This window comes from Rhinatrema bivittatum, chromosome 4, assembly GCF_901001135.1.
Source record: "Rhinatrema bivittatum chromosome 4, aRhiBiv1.1, whole genome shotgun sequence".
Taxonomy (NCBI): Eukaryota; Metazoa; Chordata; class Amphibia; order Gymnophiona; family Rhinatrematidae; genus Rhinatrema; species Rhinatrema bivittatum.
The window spans coordinates 304,102,547-304,129,514 of record NC_042618.1 but is presented as its reverse complement, the minus strand read 5'-3'; the positions used below and the strand labels follow the sequence as shown (position 1 = coordinate 304,129,514).

At 45.0% G+C, this 26,968-nt stretch overlaps 1 protein-coding gene across 1 annotated transcript in view; it reads right to left on the bottom strand.

The window, feature by feature from the left end:
• The window catches only part of ELAC2 (elaC ribonuclease Z 2), a 183,555-nt gene that overhangs the window by 28,724 nt on the left and 127,863 nt on the right, over window positions 1-26,968 (bottom strand). Inside the window, exons 20-22 of the mRNA XM_029600234.1 lie at window positions 22,295-22,394; window positions 12,654-12,774; window positions 2,661-2,739 (exon numbers count right to left, since the gene is read on the bottom strand). Coding sequence (XP_029456094.1) covers window positions 2,661-2,739; window positions 12,654-12,774; window positions 22,295-22,394 — 300 coding nt within the window. The remainder of the gene's footprint in view (window positions 1-2,660; window positions 2,740-12,653; window positions 12,775-22,294; window positions 22,395-26,968) is intronic.

Here is a 26,968-nt window from a genome sequence, read left to right as displayed (position 1 = left end):
GATGTGGCAGGAAATACAAAGAGTGCCTTCTGACCTTCTTGGCCACCGGTGCCATTGAATCTATGCTTGGGCGCACAATTAGTTTCACTGCGTGCGAGAATAGTGCACGTCCGGAGTTATGCGCATGGTGAGGATGTGTGCGTGGCCGTAGATATGCGTACAGAGTGTGCTTCGGTGGGCACGCGGCTAACTTGTGCGAGCGGCTCGGCTGTGCACACGGTCCAGTTGTGTGCATCGCTGTGCGCGCGACTATGGGATGCGCACAAGCATTGGCCGCCGGACTGTCCTGCGTGTACCGCCAAGGGGAAGGGAAGATGGCGCAGACAACTCCCGCGTGTAAGATAGCACCCCCCCTTAGGGTCTCCACGTGTGTGGACTCTTGCTTTGGATCGGGGCCTTGCCTAACCGAGGCCGCTCAACCCGATCGGTGCCCCCGTTTTAACTTGCCGAAGGCAGAGTCGGTACAGTGATTCGAGCTCTAGAGACCAGAGACCTGTATTTAAAGTTCTTTTCTTACCTGGTCTCGGCACTTACCACTTGTGCATCGGTCTCCAGCTGTGGGGGGGGGGGGGGGGGGGGGGGGGGGGAGAGGGTTTTACCTTCATCGCCGTGCTCAGATGTGCACCTGCTGCCTTTCAGCCACTCTGGGGGCTAAGTCCACGCCGGGACCAAGGCACACCTCTGAGGGATATCGGAGATCACCTCAGGAATTCTCAACTGGAGGAGGGACCATGAGGTATCACCGCATGAGATCAGGGCTCGATCTTAAGGTAATTTTATCTTTTTGTTGTAATTTTCCTAACACTGTGCTAGTGTCCGCATCTGCTTAGGAGACTGAGTGATACGGAGAAGTGAGGTCAGTGCAGGGGTATATGTACCCAGGATGATGTCAGCTTGAAATCTGACTCTGTCTCCCATCTGCTAGCAGAGGAGCACATAACCACTGGTCTGAGTCCATCTGGCTACACACTAGCAAAACAGGGAGTTTTGTAAACGCAGGATGAATTGGCCATAATGCGTGATGACCTCATCTGATTGTGTCAACACTGACCCAGCTGTCAGAGCTATGCTGCCTCATGAGCCACTCTCTTCCAGTGCTTAAGCTTTAGTGAAGCAGACTACTTTCCGGGGAGAAGGGTAGGTATTAAGTATGGCCAATTCATCCTGCTGTCTACGAAGAACCCGGTTTACATGACTTTTTCCAATAAAAAAGTTAGCTATTTTGAAAATATTCTCTCAATAAAATATTAAATTTCAATAAAATATTCCTCCAACTTGGTGTGCACACCAGCTCTTCTCACAGGGATCTTACACGTTAGCACAGGAAAGCTTGTTAGATCCCCCTAAACGTTTTAACACCTAATCTAGACAAGCAATAAATTCATACCCCCCCCCAAAACACACGAGAATCCAACCACCGGCCTAGTGACTCTGTGGTAGTGCCGCTTACAGCTATGGAAAAGGTCACAGGTTTATCCCCAGACTTCAGGCTAGCTGGGGATGCTTCAGAAGCAGCATTCACAATCTCTATGGAAAAAGGGAGTTCTGGTTATCAAGGGTGGATTTAGAGCCCATGATACAGGATTCAATAAAAGTCCCGGTACATGGCTCTTGGACTCAGGACCATTGCTGCAATAACCAGGTTATGAACAGTGGGAAGGATGTTCTATTAAAATAGGGGGAAATCCTCCAGGTGGTTGCAAGTTCATGGTGCCAGAATCCCAGCACTCATCCCAACTGAGCTGGAAGAAAAAGAAGAGGAACTACATGGTCAAAAAAAAAAAAAAAAAAAAGATACAAACAGGATAGAATCTTTCCACTATCAAAAGAGTGAAACTTCACATTGTCCCATAGATCAAAGGGATTTTCTGTAACATTAAATATCACCTTTGGACAGCTACTAGAACCAAGAAACAAGGGAAACCACAGTCACAAATGAATATTGCCAAAAAAGTTATAAAAAATACTAGTATAAATCTTAACCCTTTTTATCTCCATTCAACAACAGTTTAACTGGCTTTACTGCCCATGAGAGCAAAAGCAGTAGTTACAATGCAACACCTTCAGAGGACTTTTTTTTTTTTTTTAATCTTTATGCACACCAAGATAAGTATATGCTTCTTCTGCAAGAGGTTCTTCTTAAACAGTTGCAAGTTTATAAATACTAAAAAACTTCCCTAATACCATAACCTTTTTAAACCCACAAGGAAATTAGGCAGCAAAACCTGTTAAGGTCTGGCATCTGAAAGATAAGGATAACACAAAAATCCCAGACTTGCTATGACAGTGGCAACATTTGCATGTGGAATACAAAAGGAGACAATGTCAGACTCCAGAACTTAGCCGAAATGTTGCTGCATTGGATACCCAGGCCTATGAATACAGTATCCTTGTTTGCCTACGTCAAAACTATGCTCTTGAAACTTGGCTTCTGAATTGACCATACAAAGCAACATATGGGAAGACAAGTCTAGTGAGAAATGAGGCCTGTAACCAACTGGAGGTACCCTGCATTTGGTAACTGGTTCCTTACCCAGCTATACAAACAACAATAGTAAACAATGTTTGCAAAGACAGAATGCACACTGAAGTGTCGCAGGTATGTGTGCTGTATGCATAGATTCTAGGTGCAACATACAAAGAAAAACCTTCAATCTCACCTGTGTGTTTTCTCTATGGCCTCCTCTTCCAGCCCATCTTCCAGTGTAGCCTCGTGAATAAGCAAGGTGGAATCCTTTCCTATTGGTTAGATATAACATTTTGTCACTTAAATGAAAGAGAACCACCAAGCAACATTTTTTTTTTTTTAATGGTATATTTGGTCTCTGTTTCCTCTTGCTTCTTTGGGCTTCCAGATAAATCTAAAAAGTGTTCACTACTGGGCAAGAGAAACATTAACTGGTAACTACCTGGGTATTTATTTTATAACCTTTCCTAACCCAGCCATTGCAGCAATGCAGCCTGGCTGGGAGATATGGCCCACACTGTCCACTAGAACCCAATATATGCGTGTAACCAGTTTCAGCCAGTAGGTGTCAAAGAAAAATTTCTTACCTGCTAATTTCATTTCTGGAATACCACAGATAAGTCCAGACTCCTGGGTTTTGCCTCCCTGCCAGCAGATGGAGACAGAAGAAAAGCTTTACTGACACTGCTACTTAACCTAGTGTGGCACCTGCTGGTCCTCAGTATGACCTGTACTCAAGCCAAGACCAGAATAACTGAGACCCTCAACCTCCTCAATGAGCAGAAGGGAGGTGGAGCCTTTGTAGAAACAAATTACAATATTAAGCAGAATTCATGACAGGCAGAATTCTGGACTGATCTGTGGTATTCCAGGAACAAAAATTAGCAAATAAGAACCAATTTGCAGCCAAGACTCCTCGGATGTACCCAAGCTCCCCTATACTGGTCTAGCGAGCCCAGCAGCCTGTCTCCAACAGTGGCCAATCCAGGCCGTAAGTACCTAGCAGATCCCAAAAAGTAGATTTAACACTGTTACTCCCAGGAATAGCAATAGCTTGATCTGACCCAGTATGGCATGTTCTTATGTTACCTGGAAAATGTGATATGGATACTTGTTCAAACCTCTTTTAAAACCTCGCTATGCTATATACTAGCCAAACCTCACAAGTTTGGAACCCTGACATCCAACTGGGAATGCTTGGAGAAAGTGTGTAAATTTTCAAGTAGCCATTTATTATGAAGAAACCAACTGATAACTCTGCCCATAAAGTTGTCTGCACCTGAGTCAAGTGAGCCCTTAGACCATCCGACATTTCGCAATAGTAGCCTTGGATGCCTTGCATCCTTTTCTTGGCCCATTCCAAAGCACACAAATATGATATGATCTCTGGAAACTATTAGCCATATAGAGATACCTTAACAACCCTGCCACATATCCAACACATGAAGTTCCTTCACGTGCAGCACAGACAAATCCAAATTCAGAAAAGCGGGAAGTTCCACTGTTTGACTAAGATAAAAAGCTGCAATAACCTTCGGCAGAAATGAAGGCACCGCTCGCTCACCAGGACAACCCATTCTCTGTAAACTGAAGAAAGGGATCTTTACAAGACAATGCCTGAAGCTCTGAAGTTTTTCTGGCTGAACAAATTGCCAAACAAACCACTTTCAGGGTTAGCACCATCCAAGCCACTGCAGAGGACAACACCCTGATCACCAAATTAAGATTCTACAAAGAACACACCTTCTGCATTAGGGTCCCCAAGTATTGGGCTGCAAGTGTTTTGCTCCTCAAAGAAAATGAATCATAGCTAGATGTGAGGCCAGGTACACTCACTGCACCTTACCCCAAAGAGCCTAAAACCACCCTCCGTACCTGAAGGGAATTATAGGCTAGACCCCTCACTAGATTTTTTTTCCTTATAAAAAAAGATCAAGGTAGGGGTCACGTGATGTGGTGAGCTGAGGCTGTTTCCTACTAGGCTCGGCGTGCCGCACTCCCACAATCAGCAACAATCTACCCTTTCATAGGAGACTCTCAAAATAGTAAATCTGTTAAGGTATATGAGATTGTGAAATATATGCAGAAATCGTTGCCGGAGATGCCCATTGAGGGAAATGGCAGCAGTGCAGGAACAGGTGGAGGAGAGGCCGCAAATCGATCAGATCACTGAAATCAAAGTGGTAGTGCTAGCAGTCCTGGATGAGAAATTGAGCTTGCTGACAAAATTGATGACCTGGGAAACAGGTCATGAAGGTCTAATCTCAGATTTCTGGGGTTGCAGGAATCTATTGAAGGGCAGGCTCACCGATTAGGGTCAAGGAGAGAATCTGAGACACACCTTAGAATTGTGATTGCAAAAATCCCAAACTCTGCTCACAAGCAGTTGGTGATGCAAGCGTATAGAAAATGCCCAGAGTTAAAATACAAAGCATATCCCGTGAGAATCTTCCAAGACTACTTGGCAAAGGTTTCTGCACTGAGGAAGGGCTTTTCGCCAATTTGTTCTGCCTTATTTGAGAAGCAAATAAAGTTTTCACTTCAGGTCCCTGCAAAACTGAAAATTTGGAAAGATGGGGAAAGGAGTATGTGGGGAGTTTGAGAAAGGAAGATCTGCAATTTCACTTTGGAATTTTGCTCTGATACCCAGAAGGAAACTGGAATATTAGTTGGAGTCTGAGGAATCCTGCATCTTTGGGAACAATAATGGATGGATTAAAGTGAAAAGGTGTCTTATGACAATGTGAAGATGGCTTTATGTGAATGTAAAAGGAAAGACTTATTATCGGTTGGGGGGGGGGGGGGGGGGGGGGGATTTAAATAAATTTCATCCATCACATCACCATATGTACTAAGTGGCTTTGAGCCAGGAAGCAGAGCTAGTTCCTTAGATGGCAGAAAGTCACCAGCAATTTGGAGGCGGGTGATTTTTGGGCTGGAGAAACTTCCAGAGGCAGAAGTGAGTCATCTGGAGGAGTTTTCACGGACAAGAGAGGCATGTGAGTTTTTTTTGTTATATATGTGGAACATGTTATACTCTGATGTATTAAGACATTGGTATGGACAAAAAGAAAGGGGTGGAAACCTTCATTGCTTATGACTATTTTAAGTTTGAGGGGGCAAAACATTTAAATGTTTAGATTCTAGACTAGGTTGAAGAAATATGGGGTATGTATTGTGGTCTTAGAGAGGGATGGTGTGGTGGCAAGAGGTGGCAGTGTGGCATCTGATCACATGCTATGGACCCTGAATTTTTTTTTTTTTTTTTTTTTATTAAAGAGGCATATGATAATGGTGAGGGGAAGGGAAGGTGGGAGGGAGAATTGGAAGAAGCAAGGGTGAAAAAGGGAAGCAACTGGAGTGTCATTTTTGGGGTTGTATGGTTCACATTAAGGTTTGTATATGAGGCGAATGGAGGAAGATGGAATTATATACGGGGAATGTTTTTCAAGTGGAAGGGTGGGGCTGGGAGCTCTTCACCCAAATTATGGCGATATGGTCCTTACTAAATTTAATGGGGGGGATAATGTTAAAATAATTTCTTGGAATGGTGACAGTTCAGGTTCCCCAGTAAAGAGGAACATTTTTTTTTCAAGCTTTAGAACTTAACTCTGCTCATATTGCCTGTATACAACAAACATTTAACAGAGCAAGTCTTAAGATAAAGAGAAATTGGGTAGGGGCCTGTTACTTTTCAGCTGTCAAAGAAAAAGGCAGGAATTGCAATTCTAGTGAATAAAAGCACTTGTCTTCAGGTGATAAAGGAAATAAAAGATCAGGAAGATTGCTACATTATCCTAACTGGGAAAGTTAATGGGAAACTTCTTACTCTGTGCAATATATATATGGTCTAAACTCCTACAATCAGGGTTTTTTTTTTTTTTTTTTTTAAATCATGTTTTGTTAGAGAACATGCAAGGTCCACTAATGGTGGAGTATTTTAATTGCGTACATGATCAGCAAATACATAAGTCTGCTGGAAATAAAGGCCCGCCTTTGGGTAAAAACAAGGGTATATCTTTTTTCTGTAAGCAGTTAAAATTACTAGATATATAGAGGATGCTTAACCCAGAAGTTAAAGATTATACACCTGTCCCAGGCCATATGACAATGTCACAGATAGATTACATTTGCTCTTCCATAATCTTCACTGTGGTTAAGAAAGCAGAATTTGGTCCAATAGAAATTTCAGATCATGCAATGATTTGGATAGAATTAGAACTTGTGGAGGAGCAAGGGAGGGAGAAAATCTGGAGATTTCCAGGCTAATTAGTGGATATCGATTTTAAGAGTTTCTTGAAGCAAAAAGTAGTAAGAGTTGGAGAGAAAAAAATATGCCCATCTTATTTTGGGAAATAAGCAAGGTAGTATTAAGGAGGGAAATTCTCATATTCTAACATTAAAAGATAGAATACAAAAGGCAAAGAGGAAGTTGGCAATCCAGGTAAATAATGACACTAAGAGTATCGTAGTACGCTGAATAGCCTAAATGAGAATCTGCACAAGACAGCACAGCAAGCCGTGCAGAACGCAGAATTTATTTTTTTTCGGTTTGGCAACAAGGCAGGGAAAATGCTCTGTCAGTCAAAACATGGAAAGGGAAAACTTAGAGGGTCTCAATAACAGAGCAGAAAAACTGGTAACTAAAAGCAAAGACACATATGCGAAGTACTGGGTGAGGAGGACGTCTGAGGAGAATATATCTTTTTTCATGATTTGAATCTACCTCAGGTGTCAGAGGATCAATTAGAGTACTAAAAAAGACCCATTAGTATACAAGAACTAAACCAAGTGGTGAGGGCTAGTAAATCCCTAGTCCAGAAGGATTCAGTGCAGATTATTATAAAATGTTATCGCAGCAAATAGTTCAGCCTAGGAGGGCTTTCTTTGAGGCAGCGATACAACGAAAATTTTTCCCTGTGGACTTTACTATGGCCTTTATTACAGTTTTGCCAAAACCTGGAAAGGATGCTCATATTAGGCCTATTTCACTGCTAAATGGAGATCTAAAAATTTTTGCTAAGTAATATAATTCCAAATGAGTCTAACAGAACTCATTTGATAAAGCTGATATCGGCAAAGAGGAAATGTATAGATGTTAAAGTACCAGCTTTGGCCATTGGATTTGACTCTGAAAAAGGCTTTCTACAGTATTTTGGCCATACATGTTCTCAGCTTTGGAAAGGTTTGGGTTTAAGGGCTCCATACTACAATATACTGGTCTATTGTATTGATTCCTGGTTTCAAACATTAAAGCCAATGGCTTTAAGTCCACTGATATTGGAATTAGGAGAGGAATTAGACAGGAGTGCCTCCTATCCCTGATTTTATATACTCTATTGATCCCCTGCTCCAGAAAATAGCAGGGAAAGAGTGAATCGAAGGATTTATAATAGGAAAGGAAAAAAAACAAACTTTAAAACTGCAGCATTTGCAGACGATGTTCTGGTATTTGTCAAATCTTCAGCAAACTCTGGATAAAGTTTTAGAAATACAAAAATACAAAGAGTCTGGCAGGTTTGTTGGTTAAAAGTTAACCGAGAAATCAGATCATCTTGATGTTGCTGGAACTCTTAAAGAGGGGTGAGTAGGTAGTTTTCCGCTACATTGGGCTGAATCTGAGATGAGATACTTGGGTATATGTATACCTATGAATAAAAGTTATGAATTTAATGTGGGGACGTTAAAAATAAACTTAATGAAGGTACTACAATCCTGGACGGATTTACTACTTTTCCTTATAAGTGGGCTAATACAGTAAAAACCACGGGAGAGCCGGCACTCCGAGGCGAGTGCCCGCTCTCCCGACGCACGCAATTGAGTATGCAAATGAGGGCCCACGGTAAAAGGAGGCGCTAGGGACACTAGCGCGTCCCTAGCGCCTCCTTTTTGACAGAAGCGGTGGCTGTCAGCGGGTTTGACAGCTGACGCTCAATTTTACCGGCATTGGTGCTCGAACCTGCTGACAGCCACGGGTTTGGAAAAGGGACGCCGGCTAAATTGAGCGTCAGTCTTCTGGGCCGTGGGCAGATTTTACTTTTTTTTAATTTAAATTTTTTTTTTTTTAATTTTGGGGCCTCTGACTTAATATCGCTATGATATTAAGTCAGAGGGTGTACAGAAAAGCATTTTTTTCTGCTTTTCTGTACACTTTCCCTGTGCCGGCCGAAATTAACTTTTGCCTTTGGGCAGGCGTTAATTCCTGAAAGTAAAATGTGCAGCTACACTGCACATTTTACTTTCTGTATCGCGCGAGAATAACTAATAAGCCCATCAACATGCATTTGCATGTTGCGGGCGCTATTAGTTTCGGGGGGGGGTTGGCAAGGGTTAATAGCGCGTCAAAAATGCTCAGCCAAACCGGGGCTAAAGGTGGCTCGGCAGAGCGCACCATACTGTATCAGCCCGAAGGAGAATACAACTGCTGAAGATGGAGCTCTCCAAGTGGCTATACTTATTACAAATGTTGCCCCTGTGGATTTGTAGGACAGATCCTATTGAGATAAACAAACATAACTGCCTTTATTTGTAAGGGATGGAAGGCTAGAATTCAGTTGGGCAAACCAAGAGAGGGGAGCAAGGGGGGCTTAGGTTGTCCAAATGTCCAATCTTACAATATAGCTTGTTCATTGAGACACATATGGGGATTGGGTGTATGAAACTTACCACTCCCCTTTAGTATTTTTACAAAATTGGGCAAGGCCATTCACATTAGGCATCTTGTTGCAAATGAGGTAAGAAGACTTACCTAAGAAATCTGCAGAGCACATCATGGTATGTGCCTGTAGGAGTGCGTGGAATAAGATCTGTTCCATGCTTAAAATGTCAAGTCCAGTATCAGCGCTAATGTCCATAAGAGGGAACTCCTAATTTGATTGGGAATGGATAATTTCATATTTGCTAGTTAGCATGGGGCACATTTAAAACTAATCGGAGAAAGTTCTTTTTTACTCAACGCACAATTAAACTCTGGAATTTGTTGCCAGAGGATGTGGTTAGTGCAGTTAGTGTAGCTGTGTTTAAAAAAGGATTGGATAAGTTCTTGGAGGAGAAGTCCATTACCTGCTATTAAGTTCACTTAGAGAATAGCCACTGCCATTAACAATGGTAACATGGAATAGACTTAGTTTTTGGGTACTTGCCAGGTTCTTATGGCCTGGATTGGCCACTGAATGTATTTTTAGGGTATATAATCATTTGGTTAACACTCATGAAAGGCTTGTTTAAATAGCCATGTTTTAATACCCTTTTTAAATATTTTAATGTAAGATTCCATCCTTTTTACCACAGGAACTGAGTTCCAGTTAGGGACTGGTTATGGAAATAGCCCTCTCTTACATTATTTAAATGAGCAATTTTAGGTGAAGGTATGGGCAATATCCCTGTACATGCTGATCTTGTAATTCTTGATGGGATATGGTAAAATTTAAAGTACTCTAATTGCAACTCCCTTAGTGTCCTAAACTTAACTAGGAACTCAATAAAACTAAGATGAAGGCAGCAGTCCAGCAGCAAGAGGGGGGCTTTCCAGTCTTTTGCATTGGTTAATAAAACGGAAAATGTCATAATGCCTCTGAATCGCTCCATGGTGAGACCGCACCTTGAATACTATGTACAATTCTGGTCGCCGCATCTCAAAAAAGATATAGTTGTGATGGAGAAGGAACAGAGAAGGGCAACCAAAATGATAAAGGGGATGGAACAGCTTTCCCCTATGAGGATAGGCTGAAGAGGTTAGGGCTGTTCAACTTGGAGAAGAGACGGCTGAAGTGGGATATGACAGAGGTCTAAGATCATGAGAGGTCTTGAACGAGTAGCTGTGAATCGGTTATTTACATTTTCGAATAATAGAAGGACTGGGAGCATTCCATGAAGTTAGCAAGTAGCACATTTAAGACTAATCGGAGAAAATTATTTTTCATTCAACGTACAATAAAGCTCTGGAATTTGTTGCCAGAGGATGTGGTTAGTGAAGTTATTGTAGCTGGGATCAAAAAAGGTTTAGATAAGTTCTTGGAGGAGAAGTCCATTAACTGCTATTAATCAAGTTTACTTAAGGAATAGCCACTGCTATTAATTGCATCAGTAGCATGAATCTTCTTAGTGTTTGGGTAATTGCCAGTTCTTGTGGCCTGGTTTGGCCTCTGTTGGAAACAGGATGCTGGGCTTGATGGACCCTTGGTCTGACCTAGCATGGCAATTTTTATATTTATTTATTGGGTTTTATATACCGTCACTGGGATTCCATCGTAACGGTTTACAACAATAAATAATATACATGGTGCACAATGGTGTTAGACGTTCAGTATCACCAGATAGGGCCCCTGGGTCAACGACATCGCTTGGTAGCACCCAGCACCTGCAACATCCGAACGCATTTGCTAATGATGGCCCGATTGCGTTTGGCGCTAGATGGTGCACACTGGAGATGCTGCCCAACACTGGTCATTGCTCCATGTCCTGGTCAATGGCCACCAGTGCTCTGGTATTTGGATATGCACTGGCTACCGATGTTGGATCATAGTACCATTGGCATATCAGCAGTGCTAATTGTCCATGCTCACTCTTCCTTGTAGACTCCTACCAGAACATGCTGGCAGGCAATGAGGCTGTTTTAATCAGGATACCAGAGGTTAAGATTAATTTGGATCCTTGGAGACTAGTACAGTTCCCAGTAGTGTGGGAAGGATAAGCCCTCTTCCCAAGAATGCTCCAGTGCCCCCATGCAGGACAAGGTGTGGAGGGGGGGGGGGGGGGGAAGAGTATATCCTGGAATCCTTTGCTGCCCAGTGATTGGACTAAATTTCATGGAGCTCCTGCCTGAATGGGAACTGAGGCAAGTGCCCAGGCTAGAGGCCTAGCCTGATCACAAATGGACCTTGCAGAGTGTAGGCCTCATGAGGCAACCAAGGCAAAAATCTCATGAAGACTGAGGGAAAGAAACTCATAAGCTGTTGGGAAGCATTATTTATTAATGTAAAAACAAACCTTCAACCAGGCTGCACTAGGCACTAGACCCATGTGGCAGACAGAAAAAGTATTTAAAAAAAATTGAAAAAAAACACCTAAAAAAGGTACACGAGAGAAAAAAAAACCCTTTGCCTACAAGAAAAAACACTCACTGCAGTAGCTGGGAGAGCACAAAGAACTGGCTTGCATGCTCAGTGGAAAAGAAATTAGAGGGAGGTGGCTATAGTTGCAAATGCTCAGAGCATGCAAAAACTTCTAGAATCTTTGAAATCAAAGTTCTGTGCTGGGCTCCTTCAGATGACATCCCACATGTGACTGCCATCCTGCTTGTCCTTGGTGAATAAATGGTTCTTCTGATGTCCTATCTTTGGACACCTGTGAACTTTGAGATTTAAAATGCAGATAAGGGTCTTCTTTAACAGTGATACAGTATATTAATTTTCAAATTTTGGGCCATGGTATCTAAAATAAAAAAAAAAGACTCCAACTAAGATGGAGGAAGTAGAGAATCAGGAAGTTTAGTGAAATTAGGGGTGGTGTTCAACAGTAGGAGGAAAAATTCTTATAGAAGAGCTATCAGATTTCAGAACTAAAATTAGAACAGACTGCTTAGTTTCCAAAGAAATTGAGATTTTTGATTGCTCAGCACCAATCTGTGTCTTGGTGTTGACAAGGATATGGCTTTTTCGATGACAATGGCACTGAGATTCAGCACCAAGGAGCAGAACTGTCTTGATCCTGTGTGCTGAGTCATCACTAGCACAGTCAGGCCTGTTTCAGCACCAAACAGCACAGTTTCTTTCCCATATTGGACATTTTTTGTAGGAACATCTGGGACATATTTTGAAGCATGCTTTGTTTACATTTGAAAAAATAGCTGAAAGCTAAGCCAAATTCAGTTTTTACAACTGAGAGAAAATGTCTTTTTTTTTAAGAACAAAAATGAATACACTAATAAGGAAAATAAAAAAATAGCAGTAAATAGTCAATAAGCAGCTTAGGAGCTAGCGCAAAAATGCAGAAGGAAAAAGACTGAAGCAACTCAACATGGCAGCTGCATGGGAACACCCGTGCATGCTCAAAAAACCTCTGAACTCTTCCATCTTGGCACTAACGGATAATATCACTCACTTTTATGGCCAATTACTGTCTTGCTCATCCATGGAGGAAAAAAACCCCTAAAAAGATTTTTAGAATAAAAGTTTATTTTACTTACCCATCTGGATCAGAGCATCACATGGCATGGTGTCTCCAGAGAATACAATTTTCCAGCCTGATTTGTGGATCATGGTGCAGGCAAAGGCATTTCTACAGTGCCGCACTAAACAGGTCTGAAACTGGAGCAAGCAGAGACAGCAGAGTCAACAAGCAAACCCCAATTTGAACTTCTACAATGACAGAAAAATCAGAACCACCACCCAAGTGCTCCTCTTCACCTTTCTTCCTGCTTCCTATGTGCAGGAGATGCCTTTTACAACTGCACCAGTGAAAACCGCATTACACACTATATTTTATTAATGTATATCTTAGACAGTGCTTCATGCTCTCCCTGCAAAAATAACACATTTGCTTGTAAAATGAGTCAAGTCACGTCAGTGCCCATTACAAACATTTTGCTGTTCATGGACCATACACCACATTTATAAGGATAGTTTCTCCAAAAGTACTCCTACCATGCACCCAACTGCTGACAGCATCTGAAGAGATTTCTGTAAAATGAGCTTGCTTACCGTAAACAGAGTTCTTCATAGACAGACATCAGAATGAATTAGCCATAACATGTGAGTGGCATCTTCCAACTGTGCAGAAGGGACCACTCTCTCTGAGCTCAGTAGAGCTTCTGCTGCCTTGTGAGTGCTTCAGCTGATAATGCCGCTTAACTAGAAAGGTAGTCTACTCTCCAGGGAGGCAGGCATGTATTAAATATGGCTAATTCAACCTGTCTATGGAGAATCCCATTAACGGTTTACCAAACTCGCTTTCTCCACTGACAAGCAGGGCTGAATTTGCCATAACACATGGGATGCACCAAGCTGAAGTTTGCACCCACAGAGAACCTACTGAATAAGACATCCAGTGCTTCACATGGAGAATGAACTACTAGATGAAGAGGCTATGCAAAACTGCTTGTCCAGACAATAATGGGATGTAAAGGTGTGGATGACCCCACTGAAGCTTTGAAACAGCTCTTAGATAAGCAACTGAAGTAGCCATAGCTCTAACTTGAGCTTTGACAGAGTCTTTGATTTGGAGGCCAGACTGTGCATAACAGCACGAGTACAATTGACATCTGCTATTCCCATTCTGTTAGGGTCATAGACAAACAATTGGAATGCCTGTCAATGCAGTTGAAATCTTTGCAAATAGTAAACCATGAACCTATAGGGGGATACCCAATATTTTATCACTGAAGGCCCCAAAGATGACTCTCGGCCACAGAGATTGCAAAAGATGGATAATGATAGGTATCTTCCCTCCAAGACCTGTCTCAGCAGAGAAAGAAAAAAAAACATAAGAACTTTAGCCAGCATATCAAGATCTGCTTGTTTACCTGTTGACTATAAGCTACTGTGTAAATAAACCAAGGAGGAGAAAAAAAACCCTCCAAGAGCAGAGGTTCGACACGCCCAAGAAGAGTCCATATGACAGGGCTGTGCCCCCCTCCAGGGACAAAAGGAAGAATATGTGGACATCACAAGATGTGGCAGAACTGTCTGTAGCCCGGTCAGTAATTGAAAAAGATATTAGTCAGCTAAGAGCAGAAAGAGGATGTAGTTGAAAAATGCACACTGCAGGAAAGCGATCAGAACCATGAGCTAATAAAGGTACAAGACTTAGAGAAACAGATTGCTGAAGGACAGCCTCAACCCTGTTTAGATAAACTACTTGAATATTTAGAGAAAATTCAGGAATTGCAGGAGATTATCAGAGAACAGGAAGAGGCAGCAAATTCAGAGGAAGCTGCAGAATGGGTTCAATAGATAAAACATTGTCACAAGAAAATGTAATTGGAGTTTCAGGTCTCTGAAAGAGAAGGCAGATCAGAGATTTATAAAAAAGAGTCTCAAGAGATGTCAGTGATGGGGATTTTTAGCAGCTTCTGTGCATGTGGAGGAGAACAGGTGTTAGCTCTTGGCACTATTTGTCCTGCTTGCTGTTAAGGTACTGGTGGTGCAGGGAGGAGCAGCATGCACATGCAGCATTGTGTTCGTGGGGGTCTGTGTCAAGCATGGATGCACTGGTAGAATGAGCCTTGTGGGTGACTGGGTCTAGCGCTGAGGCTTTCCTCAACAGCACAGAAACAGCAGACATTTTCAATTCTCTAGCAGCATCAGTGGGGGAAGACAGGATAATCCCCCTCCACAATTATCACTAGCAGTTCCCTGTCCCGTGGAGATGCAGAGAGACACTTGCACCAAGGAGAAGTTTCTGGTTCTGGTAGGTTTTCTGTCTGTTTTAATTTTCTTATGCGCAAAGCAGGCAGCGGAGGATGCTGGCTCTTGGCGGTCAAGAGGCCTGAGCTGTTGAGAAGCTCATCAGGTACCGGATGTTGAACGGATCCATGCCTAAACACGCCGAAGGTGCAAGCAGGCTTTGCACAGCTGTGGGGTAGGCCGTGGCAGCGGTTCTTTTCCCACATATGTTTGCGTATGCGCATTCTCACCGCATAGTGGTTGCATGTGCAGGAACCTGTCCGCATAAGGCTGCGCCTAGATTTGAGTGTACACATCTGCAACCTAGAATTGAGCATGCATTTGTGTGCTTAAGGCTGCAACCTAGCCTGGAGTACATTTGTGTGGATACTTGCGCGCATAAGACTGCGACCTAAACTTGAGTATTTGCGCAGGTGCTTGTGCCTATACAACCATGACCTACACGAGCGCATATTTGCACATGTACTAGCACACATATGACTGTAACCTAGTCTTGACATATTTGCGTGCATCCTGGAGGGGCATGCATGTATGGCCAGGTGCAATTGGCATGCGTGCAGGAGGCTGCCTAGAGCCGAAGTTCAAGAGAGCTAGGCATCGGGGACGAACAGGTCCAAGCACCAAGCGGTGGGTCCAAAAGGGCTTTCGAGTGGCCGGAGGGCTATTCTCGTGACCAGCATTGTGTTGCTGGGTCACACTGGTGCGTGTGGGTCCAGTGGAGGCCGGGCCCAGCCTTGTTCCAGATTCCCTCGCTTGTCTTCAGTCCAACCCTGCTCCTGTCCATGCTCTGACATGCCTCGTCTGCCTCGGCACTTCTTCGGAGTTCCTCTGGGGTCGAGCCATGGCCCAAGAACACACTCTCCCTGAAAGTGGAACCGCTCCCTAGGGCTTCCAACACCAACTGATACTCTGTCCATGACACTGTCTGCATGCATGTAGAATGAGTTTTAAGACCCACTGGTACTGCGCAGCCTTTAGAAACATATGTCAAGGAAATAGTTTCCGTCAATCAGCGGGCTAAGGAAGCTTTAGACGCTTTTTCTCCCTTAGCTCCACTGAACAAAACAAATAGATGATTCGATTGTTGGAAAGAATTGGTGACCTTCAAATAGCACAAAAGGGCTCGCCACACATACAAGAGATGGAGATCTTACTCACAGAAGAATCATGAGCCCAGTCTGGAAACCCCGGCACCTCCACCATCCGATTCACATGAAAGGCAGAGGAAGGAACCATACGTAAAGAAACGTATTTGTATTTATTAAAATTTAATCGCTTAACACAAAATAGGCCTAAGCGATTTACAGTAAAACAAGCATAAAATTAAAATTGGCGACAACATACATAATAAAAAGACATAAAAGTAAGGACCAACCAACAACAGCACAGAATAAACAGAGGACATCTGCAGGATAGGATCGCAACAGTCTTCAAGGTAAGGACCTTTAAAGATGCTTGACTCAAAGGGTCAAAGGGGACCTCACAGAGTACCAGCAACACCAGATTGAGATTCCAGTTAGGACACACCTTCCGGACCGGAGGCTTCAAATGCTTTACCCTTTTCAGGAAGCTGACGTCGGGATGAGAGGCCAATGGCCTGCCCTGAACCTTACTCCTAAGGCAACAGAGGGCCGACACTTGAACTTTCAGCGAACTATAAGCCAAACCCTTTGACAAGCCCTGCTGCAGAAAGGACAAATATGTGGAACAGAGGAAAACAGCAGATCCAAACACCTTCCACACTCAGACATTCACCATGGAGGTCGAACGCCTGGCTTGAGGAAGGGTAGTAATGACAGACAGAATAGCCCTCAGTCGTAACCGTCACCTCTCAAAAGCCAGGCCATGAGACAAAAGTGATCCTCCCGATCCGAAAAGATGGGACCTTGAAGCAACAACCAATGCAGATGAGCTAGTCGAAGGAGTCCATCCAGGCCAGAAGAACCAAATCCACAAATTATGGACGCCGCAGCCACTTGGGAGCCACCAGAACCACAGAGCTGGGATGGGTCTCTATGTGCCATAGCACGTGCCCTATGAGAGGCCACTGGCTGGGGGGGGGGGGGGGGGGGGGGGGGGAGAAGAGAAAAGGTTCTCCTTCGGTTTTGCGACTGAAGAACCGAGTTGTCTTCACATTGAGCCGCATTGCCATGATGTACAGTTCAGGACCCCCCCCCCCCCCCCCAGGCTTCCAGGGACAGCTCCCACTCCCCTGAATCCAGCTGCTGATGGCTGAGGAAATCTGCTTGCACATTGTCTACTCTGGCGACGATGGAATCTGCGATCCCTTCTAGGAGGTGTTCCACCCGTGCAAAGAGCAATTGAGCTTCCCAAGCCACTGCTTGACTCCTGATGCCACCCTTGACGGTTGATGTATACCACCGTCATCACATTGTTCAAGAAAATCCGAACCATATGACCTTGCACAAGTGGCAGAAATTCTTCCAAGGCTCTGCGCATGGCCCTAGTCTCCAATCAGTTTATGGACCAGGATTTCTCCTCCAGTGACCAAAGTCCCTGAGCCGAACGACCCAGGCACACTGCTCCCTAGCCCCTGAGACGAGCATCCGTGGTCACCATCACCCAATCCGGTACTTCGAAACTCACTCCCTTCTCCAGATGGGGCCGGGATAGCCACCATGACAGGCTAGCTCTGACTTCCTTCCCTAGCGGCAGCGGAAGGCGGCATTGCTCTGACATTGGATCCCAGCGTGACAACAGGAATCTCTGCAGCGGATGCATGTAAGCAAAGGCCCATCGAACCAGCTCCAATGTCAAGGCCATGGAGTCTAGGACCTGTAAGTAATCCCAGACCTTCGGAACTTGGAGGTGTAACAGCCACTCGACCTGCTGATGCAACTTGGCTAACCTGTCTGCCTTCAAGAACACCCGGCCAGACTGGGTATCGAATCGGGACCCCAGGTACTCCAGGGATTGAGACTGTGCCAGCTGACTCTTTGCAGGTTTATCACCCAACCCAGAGAGCATAAATTCTGGAGACCGCAGTCCACTGCCCGAAAACATTCCTCCTTTGTCTTGCCCCAGATAAGCAATAGTCGAGGTATGGGTGCACCAGCACCCCTCCCTTTCTTAAGGCTGCCACTACCACCACCTTGGTGAAGGTCCGCGGAGCCGTGGCAAGACTGAATGGAAGTGCTCGGAACTGGAAGTGCTGCCCTAGCACCTTGAACTGCAGAAACCTCTGATGACCCTGCCCTATGGGGATGTACAAATAGGCCTTGGTGAGATCCAATGATACCAGAAATTCCCTCTTGCGGACTGCCGCAATCACTGTGCATAGTGTCTCCATCCAGAAACGTGGGACCTTCAAGCTCCTGTTCACCTTCTGTAGATCAAAGATGGGATGGAAGGTGCCCTCCTTCGGAACCACGAAGTAGATGGAGTACCGTCCTTGACCTTGCTTATTCTTTGGCACCAGGAGAATAGCCTCCAGGCTTAATCTCTGCAGGGTTCCTTTCACTGCCTCCCGCTTGCTGAGGGAAACACAGCACAACTCCAGAAAGGAATCTGAGCGGTCGAGAAAACTAACGTGCAGCCATCCCTGATCACCTCGAGCACCCACTGATTGGATGTAATCTTCACCCACTCCCTGTAAAAAATAAAAAAATAAAAAAGGGACAAGTGGCCCCCCAACTACTCCTGGAGAGGAGTGGGTGGGCCGGATCTCATTGGGCTGGCTTACTGCCTCTGAACCCCTGGCCGGAGCCGCCCATGGAGGGACGTCTGGAGGTTTGAAAGGACTTTTGGCGGCCGGCGGCTTATATCCTGAGAAAGCCACTCCTCTTCTGGAGTGAAAAATACTGACTCCCGAAAATGAAAGAGACAAGAGAAAGACGTAACATTCTTCGTCTTCTGGTAATCTATTGCCCTTAGTTTCAACGACTTCAGAAACTTAAAACATGGCTTTTCACGCACGCCTACTCTTAATCTGCCATCCCAGTCCCATTCCTCCCCTCCCCTCACCCCCCTCTAATCTTTCCTCCCCCTCCACCCCCCTCCACTCCCTCACCCCCCCCCCAACCTCCCATCCCTCCCTAACTTAGCCCCCTCCCCACTCCCTCACCTTGTATATTGATTGTACATAATAGAATGTACATAACCCCTGCTTTGGAAAATAAACCCCCCCCCCTTATTCCCTCCTCTGTTCCCAGCATACTCATATAGTTCCAAGTTACTGCCCTGCCCCTTCCCTCCCCTCCCCCCTAGTTATAATATCAGTTACAATGTAAAGCCCTGTTGGCTGAATTTCCTGTTGTCTGGAAACCGATGTGATGTCTCGTGCGAATGTCGGTATAGAAAAATGTTAAATAAATATATAAGCAAGCTGATCCAGATCCTCCCCAAAGAGAAGCTTCCCTGTAAAAAGGAAGGTGACATAACTGGGACTTGGACCACATGTCCGCCGACTAGTTGCACAGCAACAAAAGGTGCCTTGCCATCACCGCCAAAACCATACTGAGAGCCGCTGTGCGCACCTGCCTCCAGACAGGCCGCCTGAACAAGGGAGAGTACTCCCGAAGCCACTGGCTCCTGAGGCTTCTGAATCCAACATAGGCACGCTCGCTGCATCATACTAATGCAAACCGCAGCACGGAGACCCAAAGCGGAGACTTCGAACATCCATTTGAGTTGAATCTCGAGCTTGCGATCCTGCACAACCTTCAGAGTGGTAGCCCCTGCCACCAGAATCGTGATCTTCTTGGTAACCGCTGAGACTGTGGCATCCACCTTAGGAGTCTTAAGGCAGTCCAAATGTTCCTCTAACAGGGGGTAGAGCTTAGTCATCGCCCTCCCCACTTTCAAGCCTGCCTCAGGGATATCTCACTTCCCGGCTAATCAGCTTTTGAATCTTTTTTGGAATAGGGAAAGCCCTCGGCGGACCACTGAGACCATCCAGGACTGGCTTAACTCCTTTGCTATCTGACTCTTCCTGAGTCAGCTTCACTCCCAATTCCTCCAAAACCTGGGGAATAAGTGGTCTCAGCTCTTCTCTCTTAAGTAGGCGGACCAGCCGGGGGTCAACTCTGTCAGGCCCAGCACCTTCAAGGAGGGTTGACTGTCTTTACTGGCGTCCAGACCGGGGGCGAGATCCCCACCTGGCTCATCCGGGTACACTACCAGAAAGGAGTCCCCCCTCTCCCTGCGGATCTGAGTCTTTTCCGTCCTCCCTGTCCACATTGGACATCCAGAATGAGGCCCCCCGCATCTATGGAGATACCCCCGATAAGATACTAATCTCTTATCGGAACCCAAGCCTGTCTTCCCTGGGTCTACGCTTAGCTGCCTTCTTAGCCAAGAAGGCCTCATGTAGTAGGATGATGAATTCGGGCAAAAAACCCCAGGGCTCAGAGGAATGCACTCAGAATAACTGGAAGTCGAGCTAGAGCCTACATCATCCCCCTGCTCGATACCCTGGATCCCAGGGGAGGGGGAGGGTCATCAGCAGAAGCCCTGCCAGCTGGAGCGTTGTGGTCCGTAGCCCCTTCAGAGGTCTCAGGTACGGAGGTCATCACCTTGGGGCCCTGCCACAGCTCCTGAGGACCGAAAAACATTCCTGGGTTTCTGAGGCTTAGAGGAGGATCCCTTTCCTCCCAGAGCACAAGTAGTGCAAAGGGAGAGGGAGTTCAGGTAGGCAGGCCACACCCCACAGGCTTTGCAAGAAGCAATCCGTGGCTTGTCCGCCATCATGCAGCCCCCGCGGGAACAGTCAGTGCCCCAAATGGCTGGTCCATATGGCCTGAAGGCTGCCATGCTAAAAACTGCAGGTGCGTGGGAGAAGTGGCAGAGAGGAGAGGAGCGCATGCCAAAGATAGCCTCGCTGAACGCGGCACAGGCCGGTGCATCAAAAACAAGCCTGTCCCCCCCTCCACCTGGGGAAAATAAATCACCATCCTCCGCTGGCAGGCCTCTTTGGTTCCCTCCCCCAATATGGCCCTGTTACGCCAGGCCTGCCAGCTCGCAGCACTGTCATGGAGGCCTGGCTGTCCCACTGAAACTTGCTGCTCCCGAAGAAAACTTTTTTTTTTTTTTTTTTTTTTTTTAACTTTACAGCCCAAAAGCCAGTAACTAAAGAGCCAAAGAAAGAAGAGCCCCACAGGGGGATATTAGTGAGTCAGCAGCAGCTAGGAGAGAACCTCAGGGCACCAAGAGGGAGCCAGTCCCCTGGCTATCAGGGGTCCCGGGAATTACGGGCTAGTACAGGAAGGGGTATCCAAACCCCCCCCCCCCCCCCCCATTCGCCTGGCTCAACCCAAGGGATGGACCAAAAGAACTGAACCTGCCACCTTGGGGAGCCCTTTCCAGTCTCTAACACAAAACCAATCAGGATTGCAGGCTTGCACTTCTACCATCTGCTGGAGATAGAGAAATACTGAGGGACTGCAGGTGGCACTCTCAGTTACGTAGCAGTGCCTCAAGATTTTGTTCTCTGCCTCCATCTGCTGGTAGGAATGCATAAACCCACTTGTCTGAACTGATCTGGGAATGTTCAGGAAAATAAAATTACCTTTTTTCTTTACAGTATATGGCTCCCCTTTCCCTCAGTCCTACCATTACCTCAGTATAACTACCTAAGTGATCCCAATGCCCACTCACTGGCTGAAGAATTAAAGATAAGCCACCCTCAGAAACTGCTCCTTTTTCCAGCAGCTGTTTATGCAGCTGCAATGTATTCACTTCCTTAGGAGAGTATATCATCTGTCTCCAAAAAGCAATAGCTAAAATGTGCATATTTTAACTAAATATATTCTGGGTATGTATGGTTTTGGAAGTATGCAGTTTTTGTAAGGTCTTAGGATATGCGCAAACAACCTACTGTTTACATAAAGTGCTGTCACAAGGGGCAGGCAAGTAGGGCAGCCATCTAGTATGCCGATCTTCCCTTTTTGAGTCAGCCTATAAACAAAAACCCAAAAGGAAAGGGAGGCAAATAAAGCAACTTTTGCCCTGGGTGCCATTTTGCCTAGTAATTGCATTTTTTAGGTGGCCCAATGGATATATAATGGAAGAGAGACATTTTCAAATGTCATTTTCCCCATGTAAAAGGCTATTTATTCAGATAAAAAGCATGCCAGAAAATTGCCCATTTCGTATGCTGGTAAAAGTACATACAGGTATCAACAATGTAGGAAAAGCAGGTGGGATCAGAGGAGGCAATTTTTCATTTTCAAAAACTATACAAATTTGTATTTCAGTGAAAAACGACCACAGAAAAAGGAGGTGCAAGTCTTTAAGTACATTTTCCTCTGGAGTTTTCAAAGGGAGAGTATGTGTACATTTCCTTTGAGAACTAATGCAAAGTCTGTAGGGAAAAGTACAGACTAACAATATGCAGAATTTTGAAAACTGCCCCTTAATTCTGAGCCCTGATTTACAAGTTACACCATCGCTTGCCAGCTCTTACCTGCTCAAAGTCATACTTCTTCATAAATTCATCAATGAAACCTTTGGTCTTAAAATTAAGGATGTCAGCACCTTCCATTAAAGATTTTGCAGGAATGAGACTGAGAGAAACAAAACAAAATTAGAGAAAAGTATTAATATCAGTGATAATTCTTAGTTTGATTTCTGCATTAAGTATCATAAAGGAACTAGGAAACAAAGTCAGAAGATTGTTGCATTAGCAGTACTCGAGACCAAAGATAAATTGTGCATGACAGCTGAAGCTAAGCAGTTTCAACTAAAAGTCAATAGATCATGAAAAATGTATTGAACATTTCTATTCCACTTTTCACAGCTCAGTGATTTCAAAGCAGACCACTCCTGGTTAATCCAGTTATGACAATCTGATTGGGTTTCATTGATATTATCGATACAATAATATACTGCTCAAATTATTTTTTTATAGAAAAAAGTCCCCGGGGAAAGTACCTACAGACTAACAATCCATAGTTATGTAAATAACCCTCAGAGGGCTTTTTTTTTTTTTTTTTTTAAACATACACCACACAGGTATTCACAATGATCCATGTACAACAGGCTTCTGAAAATTGCCCTTCCTCAGTGCTGATAAAAAAGTAAAAGTTTCATACTATGTATACTGTTACTCGCAGGGGAAAAAGGTATGGTGTTAAACCATGTAAGAATTGGGCAGTGTATTTTTCTTTGTTTATCTTTGTTTAGTTTACTCTGTTTAGTGATGAGAGCTAATACTATTCTCAGTGCTGTTATTTAACTTGTGTGCCTGGGTTTTGGTTAGTTATTTATCTATGTTGATGATCATTTCATAACTACATAATTACCCTGCCGTTATGTATCTGACCTATGACATTTCTGATGCTATGTTCTTTGCAGTACCTGTCTAGCAGAGCTGCAATAAACTCCAATTAAGATGATGGGCTCGTGGGACTTGTGGTAGTTGACAACAAACCCTAGCTGCTCCAAAACATGGATGATCTTCCACCTTGATTCTGTGGCACTCACCTATGATATTCTCTTGACCAGCCAATCATCCAGACAGGGATACACATGCACCCCCAGCTAGCCTAAGTGCACTGTCACCATTGCAAGGCATCTGATGAAAGCATAAGGGGCTGACAGTGGGCCAAAGGGTAGCACGTGATACTGGAAGTGACAGTTCCCTGCAACAAGTCTGAGATTTCCTGTAACAGAGGTATAAGCATCCTTGAAATAGAGCATAACCAGCCCCTTTTTGAGGAACAGGAATTAAGGTGTCCAGTGAAAGTATCAAACTTCTCTTAGAAATTTATGCAAGGTCTTTGGTCCAGGATAGGCCAGAGTCTTCCTCTTTTCTCTGGAATCAGGAAGTACTTGGAAGTAAAATCACCCACCCTCTTTCCCCTGGTAGAATGGGTTCAACTGTTCTAGTCATCATAAGAGGGTTCTCTGCATCATAAGAGGGCACAAATTAAATCTGTTGTACTATACTGGGTCAGACCAAGGTTCCATCAAGCCCAGTATTCTCTCTCCAACTGTGGCCAATCCAAGTTACAAGTACCTGGCAAGTACCCAAACATTAAACAGATCCCATGCAACTAATGCCAGCAACAAGCAGTGGCTATTCTCTATTAACAGTAATTTAATGGACTTTTCTCCAGGAACTTTTTTAAACCCAGCTACACTAGTTTTAGCTACATCCTCTGACAAAAAATTCCAGAGCTTAATTGTGCGTTGAATGAAAGAATTTTCTCCGGTTTTAAAACGTGCTACTTGCTAACTCCATGAAGTGCCCCCCTAGCACTTATATTATCTGAAAGAGTAAATGAACGGGTAGATGTGAAACGGTTAAGTCCTTTCATGATTTTGTAGACCTGTATCATATCTCTCCTCAGCAGTCTCTTCTCCAAGCTCTATAACCCTTACCTCTTTAGCCTTTCCTCATAGGTTCCATGCCCTCTATCATTTTGATCGCCCTTCTCTGTAATTTCTCCAGTGCAACTATATCTTTTTTGAGATGCGGTGACCCAGAATTGCACACAGTATTCAAGGTACAGTCTAATTATTGAACGATAGAGGCATTATGACATCCTCCATTTTATTTGCCATTCCCTTCCTAATAATTCCTAACATTGTTTGCTTTTTTTATGTTCAAACAATTTTTATTGGTTTTACAAAAAAAACCAGAGTAAAGAGGGTGTTTCCTGAGCCCTCCCAAGGTTAGTCAAACCAACAAACATATACAACTTTTCTCCCCCCCCCAGTTACAAAATCTCCCTCCCCCCCTATTCCCCCCCCCCCCAACCCATCCCCCCCTGCAATCCTCTATAGTCCACAACATTGAAGACAGACGGAGTGGCCAGGCAAAAAATCCGAATCATCAGGCAGGTCCGCGGGAAAGATAGCAGTCCCCACTCCATCATCCAGCGCCCACTCAATCATTCAGCGCAAGGCTACGCGCCCGGGGAGGCAGCCGTTGAAGGTAGGAATTCCAAATGCTTGAGAATAGGTGACGTCGTCGCGGAGAGCCCCGAGCCGCCATACTCTCCATGGTCATCATGGCATGCAGATGATTCCTCCACCCCCAGAAGGATGGGGGCTCCGGGGAACGCCAAAGCAACAAAATGGTTTTCTTCCCCACCAAACCAGCTTTTTGTAATAACAGGCGCGCACCAGGATCTCGAACTCTTATGGGGGAAACACAGCCAAATAAAAACCACAGGGGTGAGAAAGGCAGGGCCACATCCAATAAATCTGCCATATAGTCCGCTATCTTTCGCCAAAATTTGCGAACCGAAGGGCACGTCCAAAAAACATGGGACAGCGTACCCACTGTCCCAGGACAGCGGACACAAGAAGATGAAACAGCTATAGAGGAATTGTACGCCATCTGGGGAGATATGTACGCCCGACTTAAAAATTTAAACTGCATTTCCCTAAAGTACATATTAGCGGAGATCCTGGTGAGGCGCCGAAAACAGTTGCGTAAAATAAGGCTCGTAAGACAAAAGTCCCCATCCCTATTCCACCGCTCCACTAGATAGGAGCATACATCCAACCTAAGCCGGTGCTGCAAGAATTTATAATAACTAGATAGTGAAGGGGCCCTGGTCTGCTCAAAATGAAAAAGACTATCTAGGGTAATGAACAGTGTAAGCTCCTTAGCAGCCGCTGGCAAAGTATTCACATAGTGGCGGACTTGCAGGTATGGAAAAATATGAGTAGCCCCCAGGTGATACAAGTCTCGGAAAACCGAGAACTGCATAAATTCCCCTTCACGAGTCCACAGATGCCCCAAGTGAGTAATATCTTTGGACACCCACACCTTAAACATAACCGACTGAGACCCCGCGGGGAAATCGACATTCCCCCCCAGGGGTAAAAAGTAAGCACATATCGAGGGAACTTGTAGAAGCCTGGTAAGACGTAGCCAAGTAAGCCTAAGAGGCCGAACGAGAGCAGTCTGGGACACAATGGCAGGAAGGCGGCCCGAACTCGCCTGCAGCACATAAGCCGGGGCCAGCGGATGCAAAAGAGCTTGGTCCACCGACAGGGACGCATAATGGGAGGTCCCTAGCAGCCAATTACGTATGAGCCGCAAATTGCAGGCTAAATTGTAACGAGCGAGATCGGGCACACCCAAACCACCCATCCCCCAAGGATTTTGTAGCCACCTTAGAGGAAGTCTAGATTTCCCGCCCCGCCATAAGAACGAGCGCAATGAACGCTCCAAAACGGCCAAATCTTTACGTTTCAATAGCAGAGGTACATTCTGCAAAAGGTAAAGCCATTTCGGCAATATGGTCATTTTGAAAAGCGAGACACGCCCCGTAACCGAGAGGGGCAGGGTCCCCCAGGTTTTCAAAGTGGTTTGGGTCTGATGAAGCAAGCGAGGCACATTGGCCTGGTATACTCGGTCTGGGTTCCCTGGAAGGTAAACTCCCAAATATCGGAGGTCACCTCCCGCCCACTGTAAAGGGAAGGGGCCCAACCAGGTATCCCTCAGAGTGCTAGGGTAAGACAACACCAGAGACTTGGACTTATTAAGCCGAAACCCAGAAAACCTCCCAAAATCCTGAATCAATCGCAGCAAAGGGGGTAAAGACGTGTGAGGGTTAGTGATAAAGACCAAGAGATCGTCAGCAAAGGCAACTTGCTTAAAAATATCATCCCCCATACGAATGCCTCGAATCTCTCGAGACCCATTAATGGCAAGTAACAGGGGCTCTAATTGTAAAAGAAATAAAAGAGGAGAAAGAGGACAGCCCTGTCGAGTACCCCTGCCCACCGGAAAGGGAGCCGACCGCGCCCCATTAGCCAGGATACAAGCTTTTGGCTCACTGTAAAGTAGTTGAATAGCCTGTAGAAAAAAACCGCCAAAACCCAGACGCTTCAATACATAAAACAGATAATCCCACTCCACCCTATCGAACGCTTTTTCGGCGTCGAAGCTGATAGCCAGGTATGAGTGGGACATCCATTGACTCATCGTCATGGCACTTAAAACTTTGCGGATATTATTAAGCGCGTAACGGTGACGGACAAACCCCGCCTGATGTGTCCCCACCAGAGCAGGAAGATAAACAGCCAGTCTGTCCGCCAAGATTTTAGCCAGCAGCTTGTGATCATAGTTAAGTAAAGAAATCGGGCGGTAAGACTCCGGCAATAGGGGATCCTTACC